Source organism: Schistocerca americana, chromosome 3, assembly GCF_021461395.2.
Source record: "Schistocerca americana isolate TAMUIC-IGC-003095 chromosome 3, iqSchAmer2.1, whole genome shotgun sequence".
In the NCBI taxonomy this organism is placed as follows: Eukaryota; Metazoa; Arthropoda; class Insecta; order Orthoptera; family Acrididae; genus Schistocerca; species Schistocerca americana.
The window spans coordinates 843,111,300-843,136,225 of NC_060121.1; the positions used below are offsets into that span (position 1 = coordinate 843,111,300).

At 41.1% G+C, this 24,926-nt stretch overlaps 1 protein-coding gene and 1 pseudogene across 1 annotated transcript in view; both read right to left on the reverse strand.

Annotated features, from left to right (window-relative positions):
• Positions 1-6,696: 6,696 nt before the first annotated feature.
• The window catches only part of LOC124605811 (homeodomain-only protein-like), a 372,556-nt gene continuing 354,326 nt past the window's right edge, over positions 6,697-24,926 (reverse strand). Inside the window, exons 4-5 of the mRNA XM_047137720.1 lie at positions 15,821-16,000; positions 6,697-7,624 (exon numbers count right to left, since the gene is read on the reverse strand). Coding sequence (XP_046993676.1) covers positions 7,544-7,624; positions 15,821-16,000 — 261 coding nt within the window. The 3' untranslated portion in view covers positions 6,697-7,543. The remainder of the gene's footprint in view (positions 7,625-15,820; positions 16,001-24,926) is intronic.
• Positions 11,620-11,737, reverse strand: LOC124607769 (annotated as a pseudogene).

Genomic DNA, 24,926 nt, shown 5'->3' on the forward strand with positions numbered 1-24,926 from the left:
ACTATTCTTAAACCTATGATGAAGCTTTCTTTGTTTCCGTAGTACCTTTCGTACATGATTGTTATACCACGGTGGATCTTTCCCCTCGCTTTGGACCTTAGTCGGTACGAACTTATCTAAGGCGTACTGGACGATGTTTCTGAATTTTTTCCATTTTTGTTCCACATCCTCTTCCTCAGAAATGAACGTTTGATGGTGGTCACTCAGATATTCTGCGATTTGTGCCCTATCACTCTTGTTAAGCAAATATATTTTCCTTCCTTTCTTGGCATTTCTTATTACACTTGTAGTCATTGATGCAACCACTGACTTATGATCACTGATACCCTCTTCTACATTCACGGAGTCGAAAAGTTCCGGTCTATTTGTTGCTATGAGGTCTAAAACGTTAGCTTCACGAGTTGGTTCTCTAACTATCTGCTCGAAGTAATTCTCGGACAAGGCAGTCAGGATAATGTCACAAGAGTCTCTGTCCCTGGCTCCAGTTCTGATTGTGTGACTATCCCATTCTATACCTGGTAGATTGAAGTCTCCCCCTATTACAATAGTATGATCACGAAACTTCTTCACGACGTTCTGCAGGTTCTCTCTGAGGCGCTCAACTACTACGGTTGCTGATGCAGGTGGTCTATAGAAGCATCCGACTATCATATCTGACCCACCTTTGATACTTAACTTAACCCAGATTATTTCACATTCGCATTCGCTAATAACTTCACTGGATATTATTGAATTCTTTACTGCTATAAATACTCCTCCACCATTGGCGTTTATCCTATCCTTGCGGTATATATTCCATTCTGTGTCTAGTATTTCGTTACTGTTCACTTCCGGTTTTAACCAACTTTCCGTTCCTAATACTATATGCGCACTATTTACTTCAATAAGAGATACTAATTCAGGAACCTTGCCCTGGATACTCCTGCAGTTTACCAATATTACGTTAACTTTTCCTGTTTTTGGTCTCTGAGGACGGACGTTCTTTATCAACGATGATAATGTCCTCTCTGGTAAGCCGTAGGTATTTTATCGTTTCGCCCAAGGGGGGGTCCCTCTAACCTAAAAAACCCCCGTGTGCACGCCACACGTACTCTGCTACCCTAGTAGCTGCTTCCGGTGTGTAGTGCACGCCTGACCTGTCTAGGGGGGCCCTACAGTTCTCCACCTAATAACGGAGGTCGATGAATTTGCAACGATTATAGTCACAGAGTCGTCTGAGCCTCTGGTTTAGACCCTCCACACGGCTCCAAACCAGAGGACCGCGATCGACTCTGGGCACTATGCTGGGCACTATCATACACTAATGGCAAATAGTTAAAAGTGACAGAAGAATTTAAGGAGGAAGATGGCAAAATGAGAAGGGAGTCACAAGCTTAACAAATGGATAAACAGACAAAAAGTAGTTCACAAATTAATCTTTAAAATTATCTGTTGGTTAATAAGGTATGGCCTGTAGTTACATACTTCAGGTGATTACTTCCCATTTACAGTATGGTAACATTCTGGTGTATTTAATCAATAAATCCCCCACATATTAACAGACCGGATGGATGTATAATATTTCTCATTACATAACAATATAGCATGTTGCCAGCGTCCTACTGAAGGATAACAATTTAGCATTCATCTAAATCCTGCTATCTTTCCATTTTCAGATGAAAAAATTTCAGAAGAGAAGACTGACTGGGACAATTTCTATATTCTGAACCAAAGTTAATCTTGCATGAAAATTGTTCAGCTACTAAAAATAATCACATCATCCACAGAAAGTGTTCTTATATGTTACAACAAACTAATGTTTGCTGCAATGGTGCACAGATCTTACAGTCCTTCCCTAGCTTTCCATTCTGTCAACTATTCTGTGACTTATGATTGGTACTTAGTATCAGAGAGAATTATTTGGCTTTGTATTAATCAGATAACAAAGTTGTATTTCTTATATTCCAAATCCTTACCGAAATGCTGGTTCCTAATTTTGTGATTTCCCTTCTTTGAAATCATTTAATGGATGAAATTACCTCCTATGGTATAAAACTGCATTGAAATATAAATTTAATACTTTGAGCTATCATTCTGTTCTTCTAAATTGTTGTAGTAAGCGATAAGTAAGGTGGCTAAATATTGTGGCAGCTAAAAGCTACAAATTTTTATAAAAGTAGACATATAAGCAAACAGACAGATGAATCTGAACCTTAATCAGTTTTACATACCCTTAGAACTTCTCAGAGACATTATATTACTAACTTGTTGGATAGAAATAAGGTCCAGAATTTAATATAATTATTATACATAGTTTTATGCATATTTTAACTTCAGGTTATTTACTGTCTTTCTTTGAGTTAACAAATTAAATGTTCCTTTGTTCTCTTGTTCACCCATTATTTGGCACAGCTGTTGTGGCAAAAATTATGTATTATTAATAATTTCAGCTTTTTGCACCATGAATATCTTTTTTAATCAAACTCTGTCTGAGTCACTATATATAAAAAATTTATGAATCTGTGTAACAGTATTTCAGACCACGTCTAAGATGTGTAAGAGAAAGAAACAAAACCATTATTAGTAAGTTAAATATGCAACTGCCTGATCTTCATTCTGAGATGCATTACAGCAGGGTACTATGTCCTTCATCATTAAAAACTTATTTCATTCCCACATGGTAAAAAAATGTTAAGAAGGTGGTACAGGCAAATATTTTTTTCTTTCTTGCCAATTTCATAGATGTTGCTGGTATTTTTAATGTAATGTTAATCCTGTGAAATATGAGTATTATGTTTCTGTTAACAGAAACTAAGTCGCTTCTGTGCAAAGTCTCATCCTTCCACTGTTACCAAGCATGCTGAAATGAAGATTGATATTCAGTATGATGGTATTGAAGTTGACTGATACACAAATGTACAATCATAAGACATATTTTTATTGCAGTGTGCACAAATATAGGAACAACCACAATACAGTGTGTTCTACAGAAAAAATGAACATATTGAAAAAAGAGCTGGTACATACAGTAATCAGTCACCCAGTTTCATTATCAACCACAATGGTATTCCTATTTGAATATAAAATAGTTTTTATGAGGGCCATATCTTTCAAAAATGACTCTAGCCCAAAAGAGACAAAGAAAATGGGAATGAAATACAACAGCTGTATCTATACTTGAGACAGAAGAGAGAAACATCCTGGAAAAGACAGAGCAGTATTATGGAACAAAATTACTATCAAATGACCTGAAAGGAAATGATGATATAAATACACGTAGCAAATTAGATCCCAGAATATGAAACAGGTACTAGAACCCAAAGGGTAAACATATTGTTGGATCACTTTATGGGAAACAGATATAGAGGGACTGCTCACAAACTCTTAGTACTTGTGGCTGTGGCTGTGGCTCTCTATATCTAAAAGCACTTAGATATGAGACACCCAAAGGGTAATTCACTGATAAGTGATAGAATTAATTTGATGTCTCCACTGGCACATGCTTACCATGCGAACTCTTCATACCGATCCAATACTCTGAGATTTACATGCACTCAACCCTAAGCTGATACTGTCGTAAGCAAAGTTCTACTGAAGCCTAACTCTCTGCACATTTTTGCAGAAGTTATTAGTGCTCAGCATAATTCTGCAACATGATCAAATGTCCAGGTCGTACTGCTATGTGTGACCTACAATGAATGGACTCAGTGAACTCGTGCAATTGCAGTAAGTCACAGGGCACTCTCAGCTGCTACTGTTCCACACATTGTTACAAGATTTTTGGCTAAACAGGTAATAACATGAGCCTTAGTAACACAAATGACACTATTACTGTTTATTTAAAGACAACAAATTGCAAAACATTTAAGAGCCAAAGATAGGGTAGTGGAATTAGAAGAGGATTAAATAAGATATAATACAGGCATCACCAATGAGGAGAAAGCCTGATGACCAAATAAATAAAAAAATAGGCCATCTGATTCCATCACACAGAAACAGCCCAGTGAGTAAATTAAAATGTTATGTTTATTGAAAACAAGAAAATTGAAAACAATATTACAAAAATTTAAAGAATCTCAGACAGGACAACTTGACTTGTTGTAAACATAAGTGAAAGAAATTTAACAGCAACATGTGCATATTTTGATAAAGAAGTAGGAGAACTACATCCAGACTTTCAGAAACTTGTAAGTTTAATGACAACAAATCCCCTAAAAGATATTAATGATGGGTTTGAACATAACAAAGGAAAAAACTAAAGAATGTTTCTTCTGTGGGAAACTTTGGATATGATATGTGAAATGACAGATGTAATACAACAACATGTTTAACATTAGTATTTCTCCTAAAGAATTTATGTTGAAAACTAAACTGAGTAGGGACAAATAGAATTTAAATTGATATTAACTGTAATAATAAATAAATTGTATTATGTGCAACAGTCCAAAGCAATTTTAGGTTTCCAAGTAATCATAGATTCATAAGTACATGGATGTGCTATGTAAAAATATAAACACACAGATTTTCCTCAAACACAGAATAGCAAATGTTGTGGATGTGAAGGGTGTCAACTCACATCTGTCCTATTCACATATGAGAAAGAGCACAGGATGGCTACTTCAAAAGAATATTTGTAATAGAGAGAAGAGTGGTGATGTCTATGGCTGCAACAGCATCCAGATAGTCCTGTAGACAAGCTGTTGTGCAAGATAGTGTTATGACAGTGCACATTTTGTATATAAATTATAATATGTGAACAAATGATAACCATGACCTTAATAAAGATGTGCAGGTCTACAGAACAAGAAGAAATCTCAAACTGACAATGAGTCCTGCAGGTAAACAGTGAAAGATTTTTTTAAACAGTCTACCTACCTCAATAAAATAAAAGGAATTAAAATCTATAAAAATAGCTGGAAACTATATCTCAAAGACATACGTATGAGTAGAAGCAGAATTAATGAGTATTTAAAATGAAACTAAATTTCAGATATTACATTAGGACATAAAATATCTAATAATAACCTTTTATGTACTGTGAAATGCAACACTATTTTCCCTCATTGTCCATTGTAGAACAGTAAATGCAGTCAGAACACTGATGTTACAGCCATCTTAGTTTATCTGCATATAAAATTGTATGACAGAACCAATACTTTCAGCTGAAAATTAGATAACATAGCTAAAAAGAAACACACTCTTCAGACAGTATGTGATTAGTGCAGATTATAGGAATTTATTTAAGGACAGAAACGTATATTAGGTTGAAGTAGGTAAGGAATCCAATATCTTAGGAAATAAATGTTATGTGAATATAGTGGAAGAGCAATAATTTAAAAAAGTATTTTTATGTAAATGCAGATTTTGCAGGTGACAGTATGCAAAATGCTAAAGAAAAGAAAACCTCTAATGGAACGAGATAAGACAACTGATTCAACTGCACAATAACAAGAGGATTATAGACTATACTGGATTTTAGAAGTTCATTCAAAAATATCTTCAAGACTAAAGATACATAATCATGTCACTGAAAAGGAAATTTACTACATTACCAATGAAACATGGAACCAGCTGAAGGCAATTACATGATGGCCAGAAAAAGAAATTAACAGTGATTTGGTAAGTGAAATAATCGTTTTAAAGCAAAATTTTCAATGTACTTGAAACAGAAACCTTTCACCTATGACAGAGGCATGTGGACTGTTTATGAGGAAATAATAAAAAAAACAAGTATTGTTCAGCAAGCAATGGGATCAGGTATGTCGTTAATTGCTATGAGATAAAGGGAAACAAAGAAGTGGGTAGGGAAACAGACTGAAGTGAAATATATAATAATGACTGTAATGAAGATTAATAAAGTGTAGATAGTTTGAGGATGTCATTTGCTTGATTCCATGAGATATGACTGAAATAATGACCTTAAGGAGGGTAAGTAAATAACATAAGGAAATATGTAAAAGCTATAAGGTATTGCATGACTGAAAACCAAAATCCACTGATAAATGTAGAGGAAGACTTTATTCAGCAGTGGACGTTAAACTGTTGATGATGAACGAATAGTGGTGGATGCATGAAGTCAGTCATGACTGTTATGACAGTAAACTTTAATGAACGTCTTGTATCCACATTTCATCAAAAAAAAATATGTAAGGCCATTTTATTCACTCTAACAGCACAGTTCGATAAAATTTTAACTGTTACAACATAGTGTGTTAGACAACTTACTACTCTGTTATTTGATATGACTTGTCCTTAGTATGTAACAGCTGTTCTGGCATGTTTTTGTTCCCAAAACTTTTCTATCTTGCATGATGTTGAATGTTTCATCATTTTGTATTTCTGTTCCTTTTACTATGTCATAAACTCAACATGTATAAGCTCTTACCTGCTTGTCTTCTGTTGGCTATGATACATTTAGAGTAATCCTCTTTGTCTTGCCCTTAATTATATTTTAACCAACTTTTGTACAGGCCAACAATTATGATGTTCTCTAGAAACACAGTTTTTAAGTCATGGTTATTAAGTGTAAATACAAAATTGTTAAATTATAAGAGCTGTTCATACACTGTGACAACAAAAAGTCTCAGGCTGATGTTCAGTGGCTTGCTATGATCTTTACACTTTCTAAAAGATTATCAATGAGAAGGAGCATAGGACAGATACTAATATCTTTGTGAAGTATTTCACTCAATGACAAGAGTTATTAACACATGTCAATTATGATTTGCTAATCATTATATACTGCATTTATTTGTAACAAACATATAGCTCTTTGACAGTACATCTGCTGAATTGAATTAATGTAACATTAGAATACATACAACATGGGTAATTTACAAATAATGATTTAACTAATCTTTCCTAAGCTACTAGTCTACAGATCAAGTTTACAGATTTGTGCTAACATAACACTAAATTCTTAAAACTGTATAGAAAAATAGTTCTATATTCTATCTGACATGGAAAATTATTCAGGAGAAAAGCAATATACATCAATACTAAGTTAATCAACTAATATGTACGCTCATGATAATTGTAAACATTTGCAATACAAGCTGACCTTTATATGATGCAACATAGATCATGCTCAGGAGTGAGCCAGCTCTATCACCATTTTGTTTTCTCTTACTGGGAGATTATGGATGCTAAATAAGTCTTCACCCAGGGTTTCTGTGGTATTTCTGCAGGATGAGACACCATATGCAGTAGTGGAAGATGTAACAAATAAATTTTGAGACGAAATCATTGGTTACAGTATACTGGTGTCAAATGAAGATACTCACTCTAATTATTCAGTCTGTAAAGGTACCAGAAATCGTTAACAAAATGTATACTTCTAAAGCTTGAAACGTCAGTATAAAACACATTTTGCAGCACTCTGTAACGCATAAATAAATATATACAATTAAATTTTCACATATGATCTACTATCAAAACAAGTCACAACAAAAAAACTGAATTTGTGAAGCTGTCTTTTTAAGGAAATTAATAAACCTTTGGTGTTTATTTCTTTAGTTAATTCATCGCTTTTCTTACTAGAGCGAAGTGCGTCTGTAATTTCGAATCAGTAGCTGTTGAAGTGGCCAAAACTCGCAGGCAATCCCTGCTCCTTCCTCCAGGCAGCCAGCCGCATGTTGAACCAAGCCTGGAACACAACACCTTTCCTTTTATTAAGTTCTTCTGAGCTGACAAATGGAAAGCGGTATTAAATTTAGAATATGGGCGTCACATCATATGTTTTCAGGCTTTAAAAACAAACTTTAATCTAGCGATATCAGAGCAGTTAACTGAAGCATTTTGTGATGCAGAGACATTTTTAGATTAACCAAATTAAAGGTTAATCAAATTGACTTCATGTGAAATCTTAACTAACAAGTCTATATAACGAATCAAGCAGTTTGTAGCCTGTTTCATCCAAATGTAGGAAAAGATTTCACAAAGCAGACGTACCACATCATTACAGTGTGAAATAAAATACACTCCTGGAAATTGAAATAAGAACACCGTGAATTCATTGTCCCAGGAAGGGGAAACTTTATTGACACATTCCTGGGGTCAGATACATCACATGATCACACTGACAGAACCACAGGCACATAGACACAGGCAACAGAGCATGCACAATGTCGGCACTAGTACAGTGTATATCCACCTTTCGCAGCATTGCAGGCTGCTATTCTCCCAAGGAGACGATCGTAGAGATGCTGGATGTAGTCCTGTGGAACGGCTTGCCATGCCATTTCCACCTGGCGCCTCAGTTGGACCAGCGTTCGTGCTGGACGTGCAGATCGCGTGAGACGACGCTTCATCCAGTCCCAAACATGCTCAATGGGGGACAGATCCGGAGATCTTGCTGGCCAGGGTAGTTGACTTACACCTTCTAGAGCACGTTGGGTGGCACGGGATACATGCGGACGTGCATTGTCCTGTTGGAACAGCAAGTTCCCTTGCCGGTCTAGGAATGGTAGAACGATGGGTTCGATGACGGTTTGGATGTACTGTCCACTATTCAGTGTCCCCTCGACGATCACCAGTGGTGTACGGCCAGTGTAGGAGATCGCTCCCCACACCATGATGCCGGGTGTTGGCCCTGTGTGCCTCGGTCGTATGCAGTACTGATTGTGGCGCTCACCTGCACGGCGCCAAACACGCATACGACCATCATTGGCACCAAGGCAGAAGCGACTCTCATCGCTGAAGACGACACGTCTCCATTCGTCCCTCCATTCACGCCTGTCGCGACACCACTGGAGGCGGGCTGCACGATGTTGGGGCGTGAGCGGAAGACGGCCTAACGGTGTGCGGGACCGTAGCCCAGCTTCATGGAGACGGTTGCGAATGGTCCTCGCCGATACCCCAGGAGCAACAGTGTCCCTAATTTGCTGGGAAGTGGCGGTGCGGTCCCCTACGGCACTGCGTAGGATCCTACGGTCTTGGCGTGCATCCGTGCGTCGCTGCGGTCCGGTCCCAGGTCGACGGGCACGTGCACCTTCCGCCGACCACTGGCGACAACATCGATGTACTGTGGAGACCTCACGCCCCACGTGTTGAGCAATTCGGCGGTACGTCCACCCGGCCTCCCGCATGCCCACTATACGCCCTCGCTCAAAGTCCGTCAACTGCACATACGGTTCACGTCCACGCTGTCGCGGCATGCTACCAGTGTTAAAGACTGCGATGGAGCTCCGTATGCCACGGCAAACTGGCTGACACTGACGGCGGCGGTGCACAAATGCTGCGCAGCTAGCGCCATTCGACGGCCAACACCGCGGTTCCTGGTGTGTCCGCTGTGCCGTGCGTGTGATCATTGCTTGTACAGCCCTCTCGCAGTGTCCGGAGCAAGTATGGTGGGTCTGACACACCGGTGTCAATGTGTTCTTTTTTCCATTTCCAGGAGTGTACTTCAAGCTGGTTGCAGGATAGCACCAATAGTTTAATCTGTAAAATTAGATTACCAGAGATTCTAGTAGCCATTTTATTTTATTTTTTCACAGGACACGAAAATTTCAAAAGAGGGTTAACTCCCGTTTATGAGTTTATCTGGGAATAATTTTGAACTATAAATCATTTTAATTGGGAAACATGGTGAATGTGATGTACTGGCTAAATTTGTTTCTTGCACAACGCCACAGAAGCAGCATGAAATGGTAAGCAGTTTTCACATCTTCAAAAGTGAACTATTAAAAGAACTGGCGACAAATTCCAGTGCACAAGACTGTTTGCAAAGCAAACTAACGTAACTACGAAAGTGTGTCATAAAAGAAACTTTAGGAAAGTTATAAAAAAGACACACATTTGGGACAGTAACTCCTTAAAGCAGAGTTACACTGATTCATTAATATTTGATTCAAATGATGACCGAACCTTTAATGACATTAGTGAAATTATCTATAACACGCTCAAGACTATATTCTCTGCAGGGAGGTACAGAATAATGTAATTATTATAATTGCCCTTTGGTGTCAACAGCTTCTGCTGTCTTCCAATCAGCATTAAATAATGGCTATCTCAACTCGCTCCATTTCAAACCATGATACTCATCGTGGATGGTGAAGGAATCCTATTTGCTAGGTGCACTGAAACAGTTTGAAAATGCCTACAGAACCAATAACATGGCGAAGTTTGCTGCTCATATTGTGTCATAAATCGTTTATATAGATAAGGAACAATAGGGGGCCTTTAACACTACCTTGTGGAACGGCAGAAATCACTTTTGTTTTACTCGATGACTTCGGTCAAATGGTCAAATTGCTCTAAGCACTAAGGGACTTAACATCTGAGGTCATCAGTCCCCTAGACTTAGAACTACTTAAACCTAACTAAACTAAGGACATCACACACATCCATGCCCGAGGCATAATTCGAACCTGCAGCAGCGCTTTTCCGGACTAAAGTGCCTAGAACCACTCTACCACAGCGGCTGGCTCGATGACTTTCCGTCAGTACGAACTGTGACCTCTCTGACAGGATATCACGAACCCAGTTACATAACTAAGACGATATTCCACAAGCAAGCAATTTCACTACAAGCCGCTTGTGTTGCACAGTGTCAAAAGCATTCTGGAAATATAGAGATACGAAATCAGTTTGAAATCCCTTGTCTGTAGCACTCAACACTTCGTACTAACAGTAAGTCACGACTAGTCTTACACCCCTGCATGTGCCACAGTTCTCAGAGTAACCATACTCATGGAACCACAGCGTGAATGAAGGAAGCCCGTTAGCACTGATGTAATGCGACGCCTTGATTTGTGAAATATGCAGCCCGCAGCACTAGACTAGTACTCGCTCCAATTCTGATATCTAGTGTGTATAGAAACACTGCTGTACCATGTGTCGACGTGCAGACTTGATGGAATAGCAAAAAGAAACTACAGTGTTTGGACGTGCCCATTATCACATCATAAATAAAGTTAGCCGATTTATTGTCATATCAACACTCAACATGGAGTGTTCAGCGTGTCCCCAAGGAGCGGCGTACCACTTCCAACCATGTAAGACGTCGTAAGAACAGTGGTCGTAAAAATATACCTTTTAATTGACAATCGGTTTGAAATACGACAGGAATATTACCGCTGCTGCCAGTAAATGCACCTCCATCTCAGTCAACTACCGAGAGAAAAGAGAAAACTGTAACGGGAACTGCATTCAGCAGCCATTTGGTGTGGGGTACCTCGTAGAAGGCCATTTCTCACACTGGCACCTAAAACTACAAGTGTTCAGTGGGTCAAGCAACACAAACTGGGCAGCGGCTGACTGGAGACGAGTCTCTTTTTTTTTTATTTTTTTTTTAATTATGCAGGGTGTTAAGTGTACCGAACGGCCAATGAGGTCTTTAATCCTCAGTGTTTCGAGGGTGTAGTCATGTGAGTGTGTGTCGGGGAGAGGGAGGGGAGGGACGTTCATCGAACAATGACTTGGCCTACATAGATCTCCTCCTGAACAGGCCATGAAGGCTCAACGGTACCGAGCGGCAGCCGTGTCATCCTCAGCACACGGGCGTCACTGGATGCTGATGTGGCGGAGCATGTTGTCAGCACACCGTTCTCCCGGCCGTATTTCAGTTTACGAGACGGGAGCCGCTACTTTCCAATCAAGTAGCTCCTCAGTTTGCATCACAAGGGCTGAGTGCACCCTGCTTTCCAACAGCGCTCGGCAGACCGGATGGTCACCCATCCAAGTGTTAGCCCAGCCCGACAGCGCTTAACTTCGGTAATCTGACGGGAACCGGCGTTACCACTGCGGCAAGGCCGTTGGCACATATTAAGATTACCGTAAACATTAACTCTCACGATTTAGGCGAAAAAGTTCCGCTTTTCAACTTTTTCTCCCGTCTCCCGATTATTTCATTTCTCCAGATATTTAGCTAACTATCGTCAGTTCTAATACATTTGTTTCTAAAACCCACCATTTCATTTTTTTTGTCAATGGTCGGAAGTCCTTCGCTCATTATTCGCTTTTAATCGATACATGTATCGAAATTTAAAGAAATCACTAAGTCCCGTGTGAGTTGTTTATCGACAGTGCATTTTCCACATTCACGCGCCTTCTGTGAAGTATATGCTCATACTGCTCAGTGTTGTTCTCTGCTTAGACCTGTATCTATTTATTGTCATTAAGTTTAAATGAAGTCGCTTATTATTTATTGTTTTTATAATCGCTCTAAATCTTTAGAGTGGATAACTGAGAGTGTTATTTTGTTGCCTGAATCTGCGAAAGGATTTATTTTCGTATAAGCAGTTGTTTCGCTTTCATCTTATTGACCATATAGTATTTTGGATTGGTGTTTTGTTTCTCATTATGGACAAAAAATATAACGCTGTTTTCTTGAAGCAAATTTTCGGAACAGTTCCGTGCATTATCGACCCTAAGAAAGGTCCGTCGTTTGCATCCTGTAGGTTTTGCCATGGAAAAAAAAAATAAATTTCAAAACACGTTGAAACAAAAAACCACCGATACAATATTAACTTCGTGAATAACAGTAAAAAACTGCAATTCAGTGTTAGAAGTTGAAGTTACTTATTAGCGTGATAGGCCGACACAAAAAGTTAAAGTTCGAAATAAGGCGGTAAAAACTTATGGTCGAACTGTGATAACGGAATAGATGGTAGGTTAAATGTTTTCTTTTACGTGTTTCTGTGCGCTATGCATGACTCCGCTACAGGTAAGTGGTTGCCTTTCCATAATTTTACGAATCAACGTTTTGGATAGTTCTAATGTTTTTACTTTCATTTTTATAGCCCTTTATAGCTTTGTGACGTCACAGGGGAAGACTTCAGATGTCTCGAGATTATACTGAAAATGAGCCGCGGTTTTTGATCATTCATACCTTCCGACTTTTAAAACTGGATCTCCTGATTTTTGATTTATGAAAGTTGGCAGGTGCTGAGGTTTATCTCAGCTCTCGGTGTCCGAGTTCAGCACTGGTATGTGGCATAAGATGTCTACGCGCAGGTCACGCAGTTGTCGTAAATTACAAGGTTGGGGTCTATGGACATGAAGCACCTTAGACCCGAAAACATTTCACATATGTTCCATCGTATACATCTGAGCCGAAGTTTCGGTGGGCAACACATCAACGTGATTTCACATTATTGCTTTTCAAAGCACAGTAACCCCATTCTGGCCTTGTGATATGGGCAGTTATACTGCTGGAAGATGCTATTGCCGTTGAAGAGGACAACAAGTACGAGCGAATGCAGATAGTCCAAAATGATGTTCACCTAGTCCGCAGTTGGCATGGTACCTTCAACTTCTATCATAGGTACCATGGAAACCCAGGAGAAGTTCCCTACAGCATAATGCTGCCCCCAGCAGCCTGTGTCCATTGAACGGTGGACGTTTCAAGCAACTGTTCGCCTGGATAACAGGGGATGTCCAGTCTCCAAGATCTCGTGCCCACTGCATTTGTAATTTTCGATGTTATTGAATCAAAATGGGAACACATAGCGGTCGTTCTGCTGTGGAACCCCCATCGGCAAAAATATGCACAGAATGATGTGTTTGTCGTCGTAGCTGCCACCGATTGCCACCTAGCCTGTTTCACATAGCGGTCAACCGTCCAAATTTTGTGATAGCCATGGACGTCTAACACTTCGTCGTCTACTTAGTGGGTTTCATTGTCCTTCGAGTACTTTCGACCGATGCTACGACAATAGCACGCCAATAATCGACCAGCTTCGCCGTTTACGACATGCTCTTTCAAAGGAGCAGGGCCATAAAGATCTACACTTTGTCAAAGTTGCGTATGTCATTGGATTTCCCATATGCGGCGCGTGTCATCGCTAGAGTGATTTTCTATTGGTCCGTTTATAAACGGTGATTTTTTCCTCCATGTAAAAATTCTAGGGAATGATCGATGAGAGGATAGGGGACAAAAAATGTCTCTTGAACTTATGTCTGCAAATGCGTGGTTTCCATACTAGAGACCATTTATTCAATCGTACATTGCTGCATAGACTGCGGTCTAATAGGCGCTGTGCCATGCAGTCACTTTTACAGTATGAGCTGAAAATGGCTTCCAGTGCCTCAACACTTGCCTATACGCGCCGTAGCATGTTCTGTCTGACACGTGCAAATTCGCCAGAGTGCGTCCAAACAGTGTCAAAGGCAGGATGAATACGCTGCTCCAGTGTCTCCACTCCTGGAATGGGCTCTGCATACACGATATTTATGAGATGGCCCCTTAACCAAAAATCGTACGGCTTGAGATCTGGTGAACGAGCAGGCCAGGCAACTGGAGCCCCTCTTCCGATCTATCGACCTGGGAAGACACGATTGAGATCCGTCCGGACGTTAACGATGAAGTGGGCTGGAGCACCATCACGTAGCAGCCACATAACCCTTCGAATCGTCAATGGCACTCCTTCCAGCAGGGGACGCAAAGTCACCCACAAGAAACGCCGATAGTTCCGACCTGTTAAGCGGCATGGAAGGAATACTGGTCTCAAAATCCCAAAATACGGTTTCCAGCTATCCCGGCCCACACATTCCGGCTGCACCGATGCTGATGATTCGCTGTCATCAACGATGGGGGTTGTGCATACTACCCCACACATGACTGCTGTGAAAGTGGAAGATACCACTCTGCGTGAAGGTGGCCTCATCTGTGAGTAGGACGGATGACACAAATCCCAGAATCGTGGTTGCCTGGTGAAGAAACCAGTAAGAAAACTGCACCCGATCTGGACAGTCTGTCGCCAGTGAACCCTGCACGCACCGTAAGTGATAAGGGTAATAACAATTGTCATGGAGAATGTTCCACATGGTCGTCTGGCTTACCCTGTACTGGTGGGGCCAACTGCCTGGTATTGACAAGGCAGTCGCCTTCCACAGCGTTAATCACTTTTTTTTTTTTCAAGTCTGGTGTCCGAACATTTCGGGTACGTCCTTCATAATTTATTGCTTCCTGCAACGCCCTGTCTCAGACAAACGGCGAAACACTGTTGCAAACATTGAATGCTATGGTTGTTCGATTCCCGGCGGAGTCAGGGATTTTCTCTGCCTCGTGATGACTGGGTGTTGTGTGATGTCCTTAGGTTAGTTAGGTTTAAGAAGTTCTAGGGGACTGATGACCATAGATGTTAAGTCCCATAGTGCTCAGAGCCATTTGAACCATTTTTTTGTGGTTGTTGTCGGCGCGGATAGGTCTGCTGATACAACCTTGTTGCCCGCCGCCTGTTGCTTTTTGCCTTCCCATACGTGAAAACGGGCTCGGCGAGCTCTTGAGTCGTATACGGAACCCCTGTGTACAACGCTGTGTAACATCCATTACAATGTGAGTCAGCAAGAGAAGTGAATCGGACACAACATTATCAATTACTGTGGCAGGAGAGGGCGCTAGGGCCTGATGTATGAGGAACAGTGTCACCCTCTAGGAGGAAACCATGCGTACTGTAACTGTGGATGCATGGTACACCGCGTATTCGACCGCAGTCTCTGTTACAAAGTATGACTGAATAAATGGTCTCTAGCATGCGTATCCGGACGTAAGTTCTTTAGACCTTTTTTGTTCCGTATCCTCTCATCGATCAGTCCCTAGAGTTTGTACACGGTGGAAAAAATCACTCTGTATATTTTCCTTGCGACGTGACATGCCTGCAATTCCACCATGAGGGATTCAATCTCTGGGTTGGCTCACCAGTACAAGAGTCATTAACTCGGGAACCTACCTCGTAACTTTACTGGCTCTTCTGGAAGAATAAAAGTAAACCTCGTCTGGTACCTACCTAAGACTGCCGTTGACATGGGGACATAATAGAATTACTGGCTGTGCTGGAAGAACAAAGAGAAACCATTTCTGCTGCTGACACAATGCTCAGCCTGGGACGAACCCCCTCACCTGGACTTGCCGCTCGTCGAGCCCAGTCTCGGCGGCGAGCAGGATGAGGTCCGTGGGGTGGGGGTTCTTGAGGCGCTGGAACTGCGCCTCCAGCACGCTCGCCTGGTCCGGCGTCAGCGACGGCGGCGGCGTCGAGCTGTTGCTGCCTGGAGACAGCTGCGGAGACACGGACCTCAGCATCTGCAACACCAGCGCCACACCGCCACGTCACGTCACTGCTCTGAGCCGACGTCCAGAGAGGGAATGTCGCAAAAGGACATTGTCACCAAGCTAGCTGGCACTGCTGAAGTCACGCAGTAAGCAATAACGAACAATGAACTGACATCGTCCCAGTGAAATCCACAAATGTTGGCGGCCAAAACATTAAGCTGTCCTCAACCTGAAGGCTGGCTTCAACACTACAGTGCTGTACTTGACACAGCCCTATTGGACGTGGCATCACATTCATTGCCGTAGTCTTATGTATGACCTCACTTACCCATTCCGTTAAATGGGCAACTAAAGTTCAACATGGACTCCTAACCTTAGTGTAACGTAGCGTTTACCGTATTAATAAATCACTGCTGGAGATGAAAGTAACCAATTAACAAAGTTAAATCGATACTTTTTTAACCTTACTATTTAATTTGAAGTTGTAAAAAGTTCTCGTTAGGTCATGTTACAGTTAACATGACGTAGTGGTGTATTCACGTTTCCCTTTCTCTGATTACCTCTTGGTAATAAAAAAAATAAAAAAAAGTATGATTCAGCTTTTATTTCTTCACTGTCTGGAAGGTAGGAAAAACTTCATTATGTACAAGGGCTATTCGTAATGTAAGATCCGATCGGTCGTGAAATGGGAACAACAGCTAAAAAAACGCTTTATTTGCAACTGCTTCCAGCTACTTCTCTACATAGTCGCCGCTTCGACGGAGACATCTGTCCTAGCATTGTGCCAACTTCCCAGTACCCTCGACATAGAAGGCAGGCGCCAATGCTTTCTGCCAAATCTCCACGCTGATCTGCAGCTTGTTGTCTGTGCCAAAATGTTATCTTCATAGCCAGCGGCTCATGTGAGCAGAGGTGAAAATGAAGAGAGCCATTTCCGAGCTGTATGGTGAGTGGTCAAACATTTCCCATCGGAAACGCCGCGGGAGCGTCCTGTGCGACCGAGAATTGTCATGGCAGTTCCGTTGTGTAGGCTCCATGAAATGAGGTGAATTCTCTCATAGGCACTCATACCTTTCGGGAGACACTATTTTCAAGAGACCTCTGCCTTCTCACTGGGCGCTCAGAACTGAAAAGAGCGGCGTGACGCGATCGACGGGCATACTAGAGACACACTCCAACGTACAGAGGGGTCCAAAAAAATTATTCCACTGTTTAAAAGTCCATAACTGGCAAACTAATTGACGGGGTTGTCTCATCATTGGTAGTGTAATAGTTTGTAGTTCCAGCAATCACCACACAAGCGTTGTATTGCGTTGTTTTGTTTTGTCAGATGACAGTCGCCAGATAGTCAGTGTTTTGTTCTTAGTTGCACCTAGTTACTCGAGTAAACGTGGCTGGCGCAAGGATTACATTCGATGAAAGGAAGTCAGTTTTGAAGTGGTATAACCTCTAGGTTATAATGAGTGAGTTTGAGAGTATCAAAATATGTGACATAAATAGCCATATTTGTTGATTGCATTGACTTAAAAGCCGCCAGAGGGCCACAGACCTTAGTATGTGACATAAATTTCAATTTGATATGTCGATCTGTTCCTGAAATAAAGCGGTCTTAACAGATGGTTGGACATTCAGACAATCTGATAATAAATGACAAAATATTTTGTTTCGTGAGATATATTAACAGATAAACAATTTTCGTATTTTAGTTCTCTCGTTGTACTGTGAAACCTTGCTTCGTGGTAAATTCCATTATTCTAGGTCAACGGGAGTACCCTATAAGTTTTGATGAGTAAGTTTGTGTGTATAAAAATATTTTATATAAATGACCGTAGCTCTTGGTTGCATTGACTAAGAATGTTTACTTTTTTACACCGCTAAGGGACCATAGACCTTAATGAGACATAAATTTCAACTTGGCGCGTCTATCCATTCCTGAGAAAAATGGTTTTGAATAGTCGGATGGAAAGACAGACAAATAGAAGGTTGGACAACAAAGTGATTCTATAAAGGTTTCGGTTTTACCACCTGAGGGACGAAACACTCAAAAAATGATAAAATAAGGCACTCTAAACATTATAGTGGAGAATTATGTCTTCAGGTCTAATAGAAAGGTATAAATCCTAGTGTCTCTTCTTATTCACCGCATATCTCCGTTGCGTGCAATGATTGATGACTCTCCCCGTGCACCGTCCAGAAGTAGTCGGCTATCATGCTGATATCCCATCGGTCCAGGTACCCCAGTTTCATTTGTTTGATATCTTATGGAAACTTCCTCCCTGTTCACCCTTCACACCATTCAGGTGTTTTCGAAAATTGTTGACGCAAGAGTCTACAAAGTGCAGCTTCAAGATCATGGAGGCATCCGAAACTTCGAAATTATGCAGCATGTTTCTTCTTGTATTCTCGTAATCAAGGTCTTCGCGCTTTCCAAGAAACTTGTTGACAATTTATTTAAAGGATATGCAAGACGATCTTTCAATATCATTCATTTTGTCTTCAAACGTCCCGTCTCCCATTAGTTTCTGAACGTTAGGGCTGAAGAACCTCCCCCGTCTTTCCTCTTATTTTCTGATAGTCTCGGTAACTTACTTGCCACATGCTTGAAAGTGTCACCACCTTTTGGCAGGACTTCAATATATTGTTTCATAATGCTAAGTTTTATGTGAAACAGAGGAAGAAAATTTGCTTTAGGTCCACCTTCGCATCGAATAGTACGTCTTCCCTCCAACTTCAGACGTTCTGACTGGCCAGGCTTTATGGGAGCAGTGTTTGACATTTGCACGTCTGTCCCATTCGCGTAGGAAGCAGGGGTCCTTTCTCACAACTTGAACTCATTCGAGGTGGCGGCCATGACTTGTTCTCATCCCCAGCCTTTACGCCAAATTACACTTCTTCGATAACCAGAGATTGTCCGCTACTGCTTTATCACTAGAAGTTTACCACAGATGTACCAGAAGTTGTCAGGAGAATTAATATAACTTCTGGAAGCCACAGAATTCGCAAATGCAGCCACCACTCGATTTATAGCTCGATATATAAGAGAAACATACAGGCGTCAACATTACAATACAACCTAAATATATAGGTAACTGTATCACAGACTATAAAATGATAGTTGCACCCCCGTGGCGGTAGACTAGGTAAATCTCTCATAATCGACAACGCCCACTAAGAAAAAAAGTTTCTAAAATACCAGAGACAATGTTATGGCGTGATGTGGTTCCCATTTCCCAGGTGTCTTGTATCGACATCAGGAGACTTAAACGTGTCAAGTCACGCATTAATTTCGAGTAGCAGATGAATTATACTCCACTTGCGGATTTTTTTAAGCAGACAAATCCACAGATAAAATTCCAGTACAGCCGGTCACCTGCATCTGTGTAATAGCTATCTCGACAGATGATTAAACTCTGTTGAAAGCCAGACGGTCACGGTGTTCAGAAGAGAAAACGCTTATTGTTTTCATAAGAGGAAGATACGGCGCATAAGTAAAGCAGTTACAAACCCGAAAGTTAGTTTGCATACAATAGTCTAAAAAATGAGAGTGATAAGAAGCGCAAAATGGCTTAATAAGAACGGCTTGAGGACAAATGCAAGCATTTATAACCATATATCACTAAGGGAAAGATAGATACCGCTGACTGAAGACACCTTTAGAGAAAAGAGAACCAGTTATATGAATATCAAGAGCTCGGATGGAAAACCAGTCGAAAGCAAAACGAAGGGAAAACTGGAAGGAGGGAGGAATATATAGAGGGTCTATACAAGGGTGATGTACTTGAGGGGAATGTTATAGAAATGGAAGAGGACGTAGATGAAAATGAGGTGGGAGATATGATACTGGAAAAAGAATTTGACAGGGCACTGAAACACTTAAGTCGAAGGAAGATCCCGGGAGTAGACGACATTCCGTCAGAGCTACTGACAGCCTTGAGAGAGCGACCTATGACAAAACTCTTCCATCTGGTGAGCACTATATATGAGACAGGCGAAATACCCTCAGACTTCAATAAGAATGTAATAATTCCAACTCTAAAGAAAGCAGGTGCTGACAGTGTGAATATTACTGAATTATCGGCTTAATGAGTCATGGCTGCAAAGTACTAACGCGAATTCTTTACAGAAGAATAGAAAAACTGGTAGAAGACAACCTCGAGGAAAATCAGTCTGGATTCCGGAGAAATGTAGGAACACGCGAGGCAATACTGACTCTACGACTTCTCTTAGAAGATCGATTAAGGAAAGGCAAACCTACATTTATAGAATTAGTAGACTCAGAGAAAGCTTTTGACTATGTCGACTGGAATACTCTCTTTGGAGTTCTGAAGGTAAAATACAGGGAGCGAAAGGCTATTTACAACTTGTACGGAAACCAGATGGCAGTTATTGGAGTCAAGGGGCGTGAAAGCGAAGCAGTGGTAGAGAAGGCAGTGAGAGAGGGTTGTATCCTATCCCCAATGTTATTCAATCTGTACATTGAGCAAGCAGTACAGGTAACCAAAGAAAAATTTTGAGTAGGAATTAAAGTTCAGGGAGAAGTATGCCGATGACATTGTAATTTTCCCATAGACAACAAAAGGGCTTGGAAGAGCAGTTGAACGGAACGGCCACTCAATTGAAAGGAGGATGTAAGATGATCAACAAAGTCTAAACTAGGATAATGGGTTGTAGTCGATTTGAATCAGGTGATGCTGAGGGAATTAGATTAGGAAACGAGACACTTAAAGTAGTAGATGAGTTTTGCTATTTGGGAAACAAAATAACTGATGATGGTTGAAGTAGAGTGGGAATAATATGTAGACTGGAAATGGGCAGAAAAGCGTTTTTGAAGAAGGGAAGTTAGTTAACTTCGAATACAGATTCAGGTTTCAGGATATCTTTTCTGAAAGTATTTGTATGGAATGTAAACACGTATGGCCGCATCTCGTGGTCGTGCGGTAGCGTTCTCGCTTCCCACGCCCGGGTTCCCGGGTTCGATTCCCGGCGGGGTCAGGAATTTTCTCTGCCTCGTGATGGCTAGGTGTTGTGTGCTGTCCTTAGGTTAGTTACGTTTAAGTAGTTCTAAGTTCTAGGGGACTGATGACCATAGATGTTAAGTCCTATAGTGCTCAGAGCCATTTGAACCATTTTTAAACACGTATGGAATGTAGACATGTATGGAAATGAAACATGGACGATAAACAGTTTAGACAAGAAGAGAATAGAAGCTTTTGAAATGTGTCGTGCTAGAGGAGAATAGTATTAAGAAAACAGTCTTAATCGCGTTTTTTTATTTATTTAGTGCCGACCGGTTTCAGCCCATCGCAGGGGCATCTTCAGGGCGAACATACCGCTGCTCGACTGCTGGTGGCGTCACATCTACCAAGGTGCGGCAGGAGACTGTGACGCCACCAGCAGTCGAGCAGCGGTATGTTCGCCCTGAAGATGGCCCCTGCGATGGGCTGAAACCGGTCGGCACTAAATAAATATAAAAACGCGATTATGACTGTTTTCTTAATACTTAGTCAATTTCAATGGCTGTTACTCCATAACCATGTTGCCCAAACATCTACAGAAGAGTGCTGAAGCCTAGATGGATAGGTCACGTAACTAATGAGAAGGTGCTGAAAAGAACTAGAGAAAAGAAATTTGTTGCACGGCGTAACTAGAAAAATAGATAGATTGATGGGACACATTGAGTCATCAAGGAATCACTAATTTAGTACGAAGTGTGGGAGGTCAAAACCCTAGAGGGAGACCAAGAGATGAATACACTAAGCAGATTCTGAAGAATGTGGGTTGCAGTAGTTATTCGGAGATATAGAGGCTTGGACAGTATAGAGTAGCATAGAGAGCTGCTTCAAACCAGTCTTAGTCTGAAGATCACAGCAACAATAACAACAACAACAACAACAACAGTGCTTTACTAGCCACGGCCCTGTTGGAGATGGTATGCTCTTGTCTCGTATCGACTCATTCAGTCAATTATATGTAGAGCAATACTGACCATATTGCGACCAAACTTTTTCAGATATACAAACTATTCATGTTAATAGGCAGAAATAACTGAATACCAGACTATTGAATTTGTATCCTGACACCTAAGCAGCCACGAAATCAAAAAATACAGTCGTTTAGAGCTGTAAAAATTTATCCAGATACCGGAAATTTAGAGAGAAAAAAATGGTTCACATGGCTCTAAGCAATAAGGAACTTAACATCTGAGGTCATCAGTCCCCTAGACAAACTACTTAAACCTAACTAACCTAAGGACATCACACACATCCAAGCCCGAGGCAGGATTCTAACCTGTGACCATAGCAGCAGCGCGGTTCCTGACCGAAGCGCCTAGAACCGCTCGGCCACAGCGGCCAGCAATTTAGAGAGAGGTCAGACTGGCGAGATAACCAGATAAAACTTTAATCCAATATGAATGTAAAACACGGCGACTGTGATGAATAAAGGTTTCCAGAAAACACTACAACTAGTCGCCTTTTGTTTTATTCCTCAAATTTTATTTTACCTTACCGGTTGCAAATCGTCTAGTGATTTATCACAAGATGGTACATATGTATTGAATGTTTTCAGCACTGTGGAGGTCGTGTAGGGTTATTATAGTATCTGTTGGTTTGCTCTTGGTGTACACATTTTTCTGGAAAACAACGTATTTTTCTCTCCACAAAGTTAGCCATAGGTAATAACTTACATATGCTTTATGTCTCGTTAAGTATGTGGAAGTTGTTACTTGTGGCTACGTTTGTGTTGTAAAATTAACGTCACTGGGAAACATAAATTGTTTTCCAGAATAGTGCGTGCGGCAAGACCAAACGAACAGATACTAATAACTTTACACGACCCTCACAGTGCTGCAAACGTGCACTGGAACAGTACCATCTCATGATGAATCACTAGGCGATTCGAAATTGAGAAATAAAACATAAGGCGACTGGTTGCAGCGATTTTGGGAAACCTTTATACGCAGATAAATTGCTACACAAAAAGGCAGTGTGGAAGAAGGAACGTTTGCAAAGGAACACAGCTGCAGTTATTGGGACATCTGTAGCAGACGGTCAGTTGCCTGGCTGAGGAATGTGGGACAAAGCCATTAGGGTAATGGGAGGTGGGCGCCAGCGTTTAGGCTAATACAGGGCCCGCATTGCGGCTGCCGCGATAGGCCCGAAGGCACTCACTCCGTTGTTTAAGAAGAGTGGACCAGTCTGGCACGCCCCGGCCGTTACCGCGTAGCGACGTGGTGTAGTAAAAGCACTGGTCACTTGGCGAAGCACTCTCAATGAAATGCCAACCCTACTCCGTAACTGTGATCGCTAAAGCACGCCCGTGAGGTGGCGCCTGACTCGGGAGGTAACAATTCGAATCCTGGTAATCGTAGTGTCCCTTTTGCAATATTCACCATTATCGAGGTGAAACATAAATAAAAATGACTGTATGTGACTCAAAATGAACTGCAAATATCGATTTATCTGCGAAAGGTAATAACACTAACTGTAAAAGTATACAATATAGATCGATAGATGCAGAAAAGACATTATTTTTATTGTATGAGATTATAATGTGTAAGTAATTAAAAGAAGTATTATTATCTTTGTAAGAGTATAAAACACAATGCAATGCTCATTCTTCTGTCTAGTCTGTTTTGTTCTGTTCGTTCTGGTGTTAGCTGGAATAAGGTACGCAAGCTATTGTGCTGCGCTAGCATTTGTTTCTGTCGTAACGTAATTGCAAATATTTAATGGTGTAAACTGTGTCCTAGTAAGAATATATTAGTATAAAGTGATCTCCGTGTGTTATTTCAAGGACCTACCCCACATTTATCTTATCAAAAGAATATATAATGAAAATTATTTAGCTTGTTTCCAGCTGCTGCGGAACGCGTAACAGTGATCTCTGACTGTTAACAATTAGCCGCCATTACGCGGTACATTTAAAAATATTTTTTCACAGCACAATGTCTGATAGCCGGAGAGGAAGAAATTATGTAAAAATATTCAGTGAGATTAACTGAAGGAATCCAGTGAAATAATTTTATTAAAACTTGTCTATTTTCTGTGATAGTAATAATTTCAGATCAGTGAACTGGAACTGAGTAATACTATCCTATTGCATTTACAGTAATTTGTAGGGAGCCTGGCGCTCGATAAAACCAGATATAATACGTAATTGGCAACCTACGAAATTCGTTATTTTGCTTATTATATCTCTTTTGCATTTTTTTAAAGCTAAACATAAAAACTAATTTCACTAAAAATCAGTAACAGATCACGATAAATCGAAGGACAAACAAATTTACTAGGAGAGTGTTTCCTCAAAAATAAATAGTTACACTTTTTTTTTTAAGAGATATAATATGGTGGAAGGGATTTTCACCGCCAGTATTTGGCTGGCGAGGGGAGAAGCAATGGTAAAGTTTGTGATCACCGCACTTTGCGCCGTAATGTCTTCTCGTAGAGGGATGATGGTGATCCGTCTGTCAAATGGTGACATTCAATCCGGTGACCCCTCTGGTGTGATTAGAGAGGAGTAGGCTATCTGTCGGTACTCATCACTGTACAGGGAGATCCGTTTAAACTTAAACCCCTGCAATGGTTGGTTGGTTGACTGGTGGGAGGGGACCAAACAGCGAGGTCATCGGGCTGATCGGGTTAGGGAAGGATGGGGAAGGAAGCCTGCAGTGCCCTTTCAAATGAACCGTTCCGGCATTTGCCTGAAGCGATTTAGGGAAATCACGGAAAACCTACATCAGGAATGGCCGGACACGGGGTGGAATCCATCACTGCAGTGGGTCATAATTTCCCTCCGAAAGCTCGTAGAAACGGGAAAGTTGCTTTAGTGTATCTCTGGGAAAACAAAAGTAGAGTCCGAGCAGGATACAGTGGCCGATGCGCAGTGACGTTTTCGCCCAAAGCGCTGGGCGAATTCATTCGTTTAGTCGGAACGGAGGCTAAGTGTGTTCCACCTT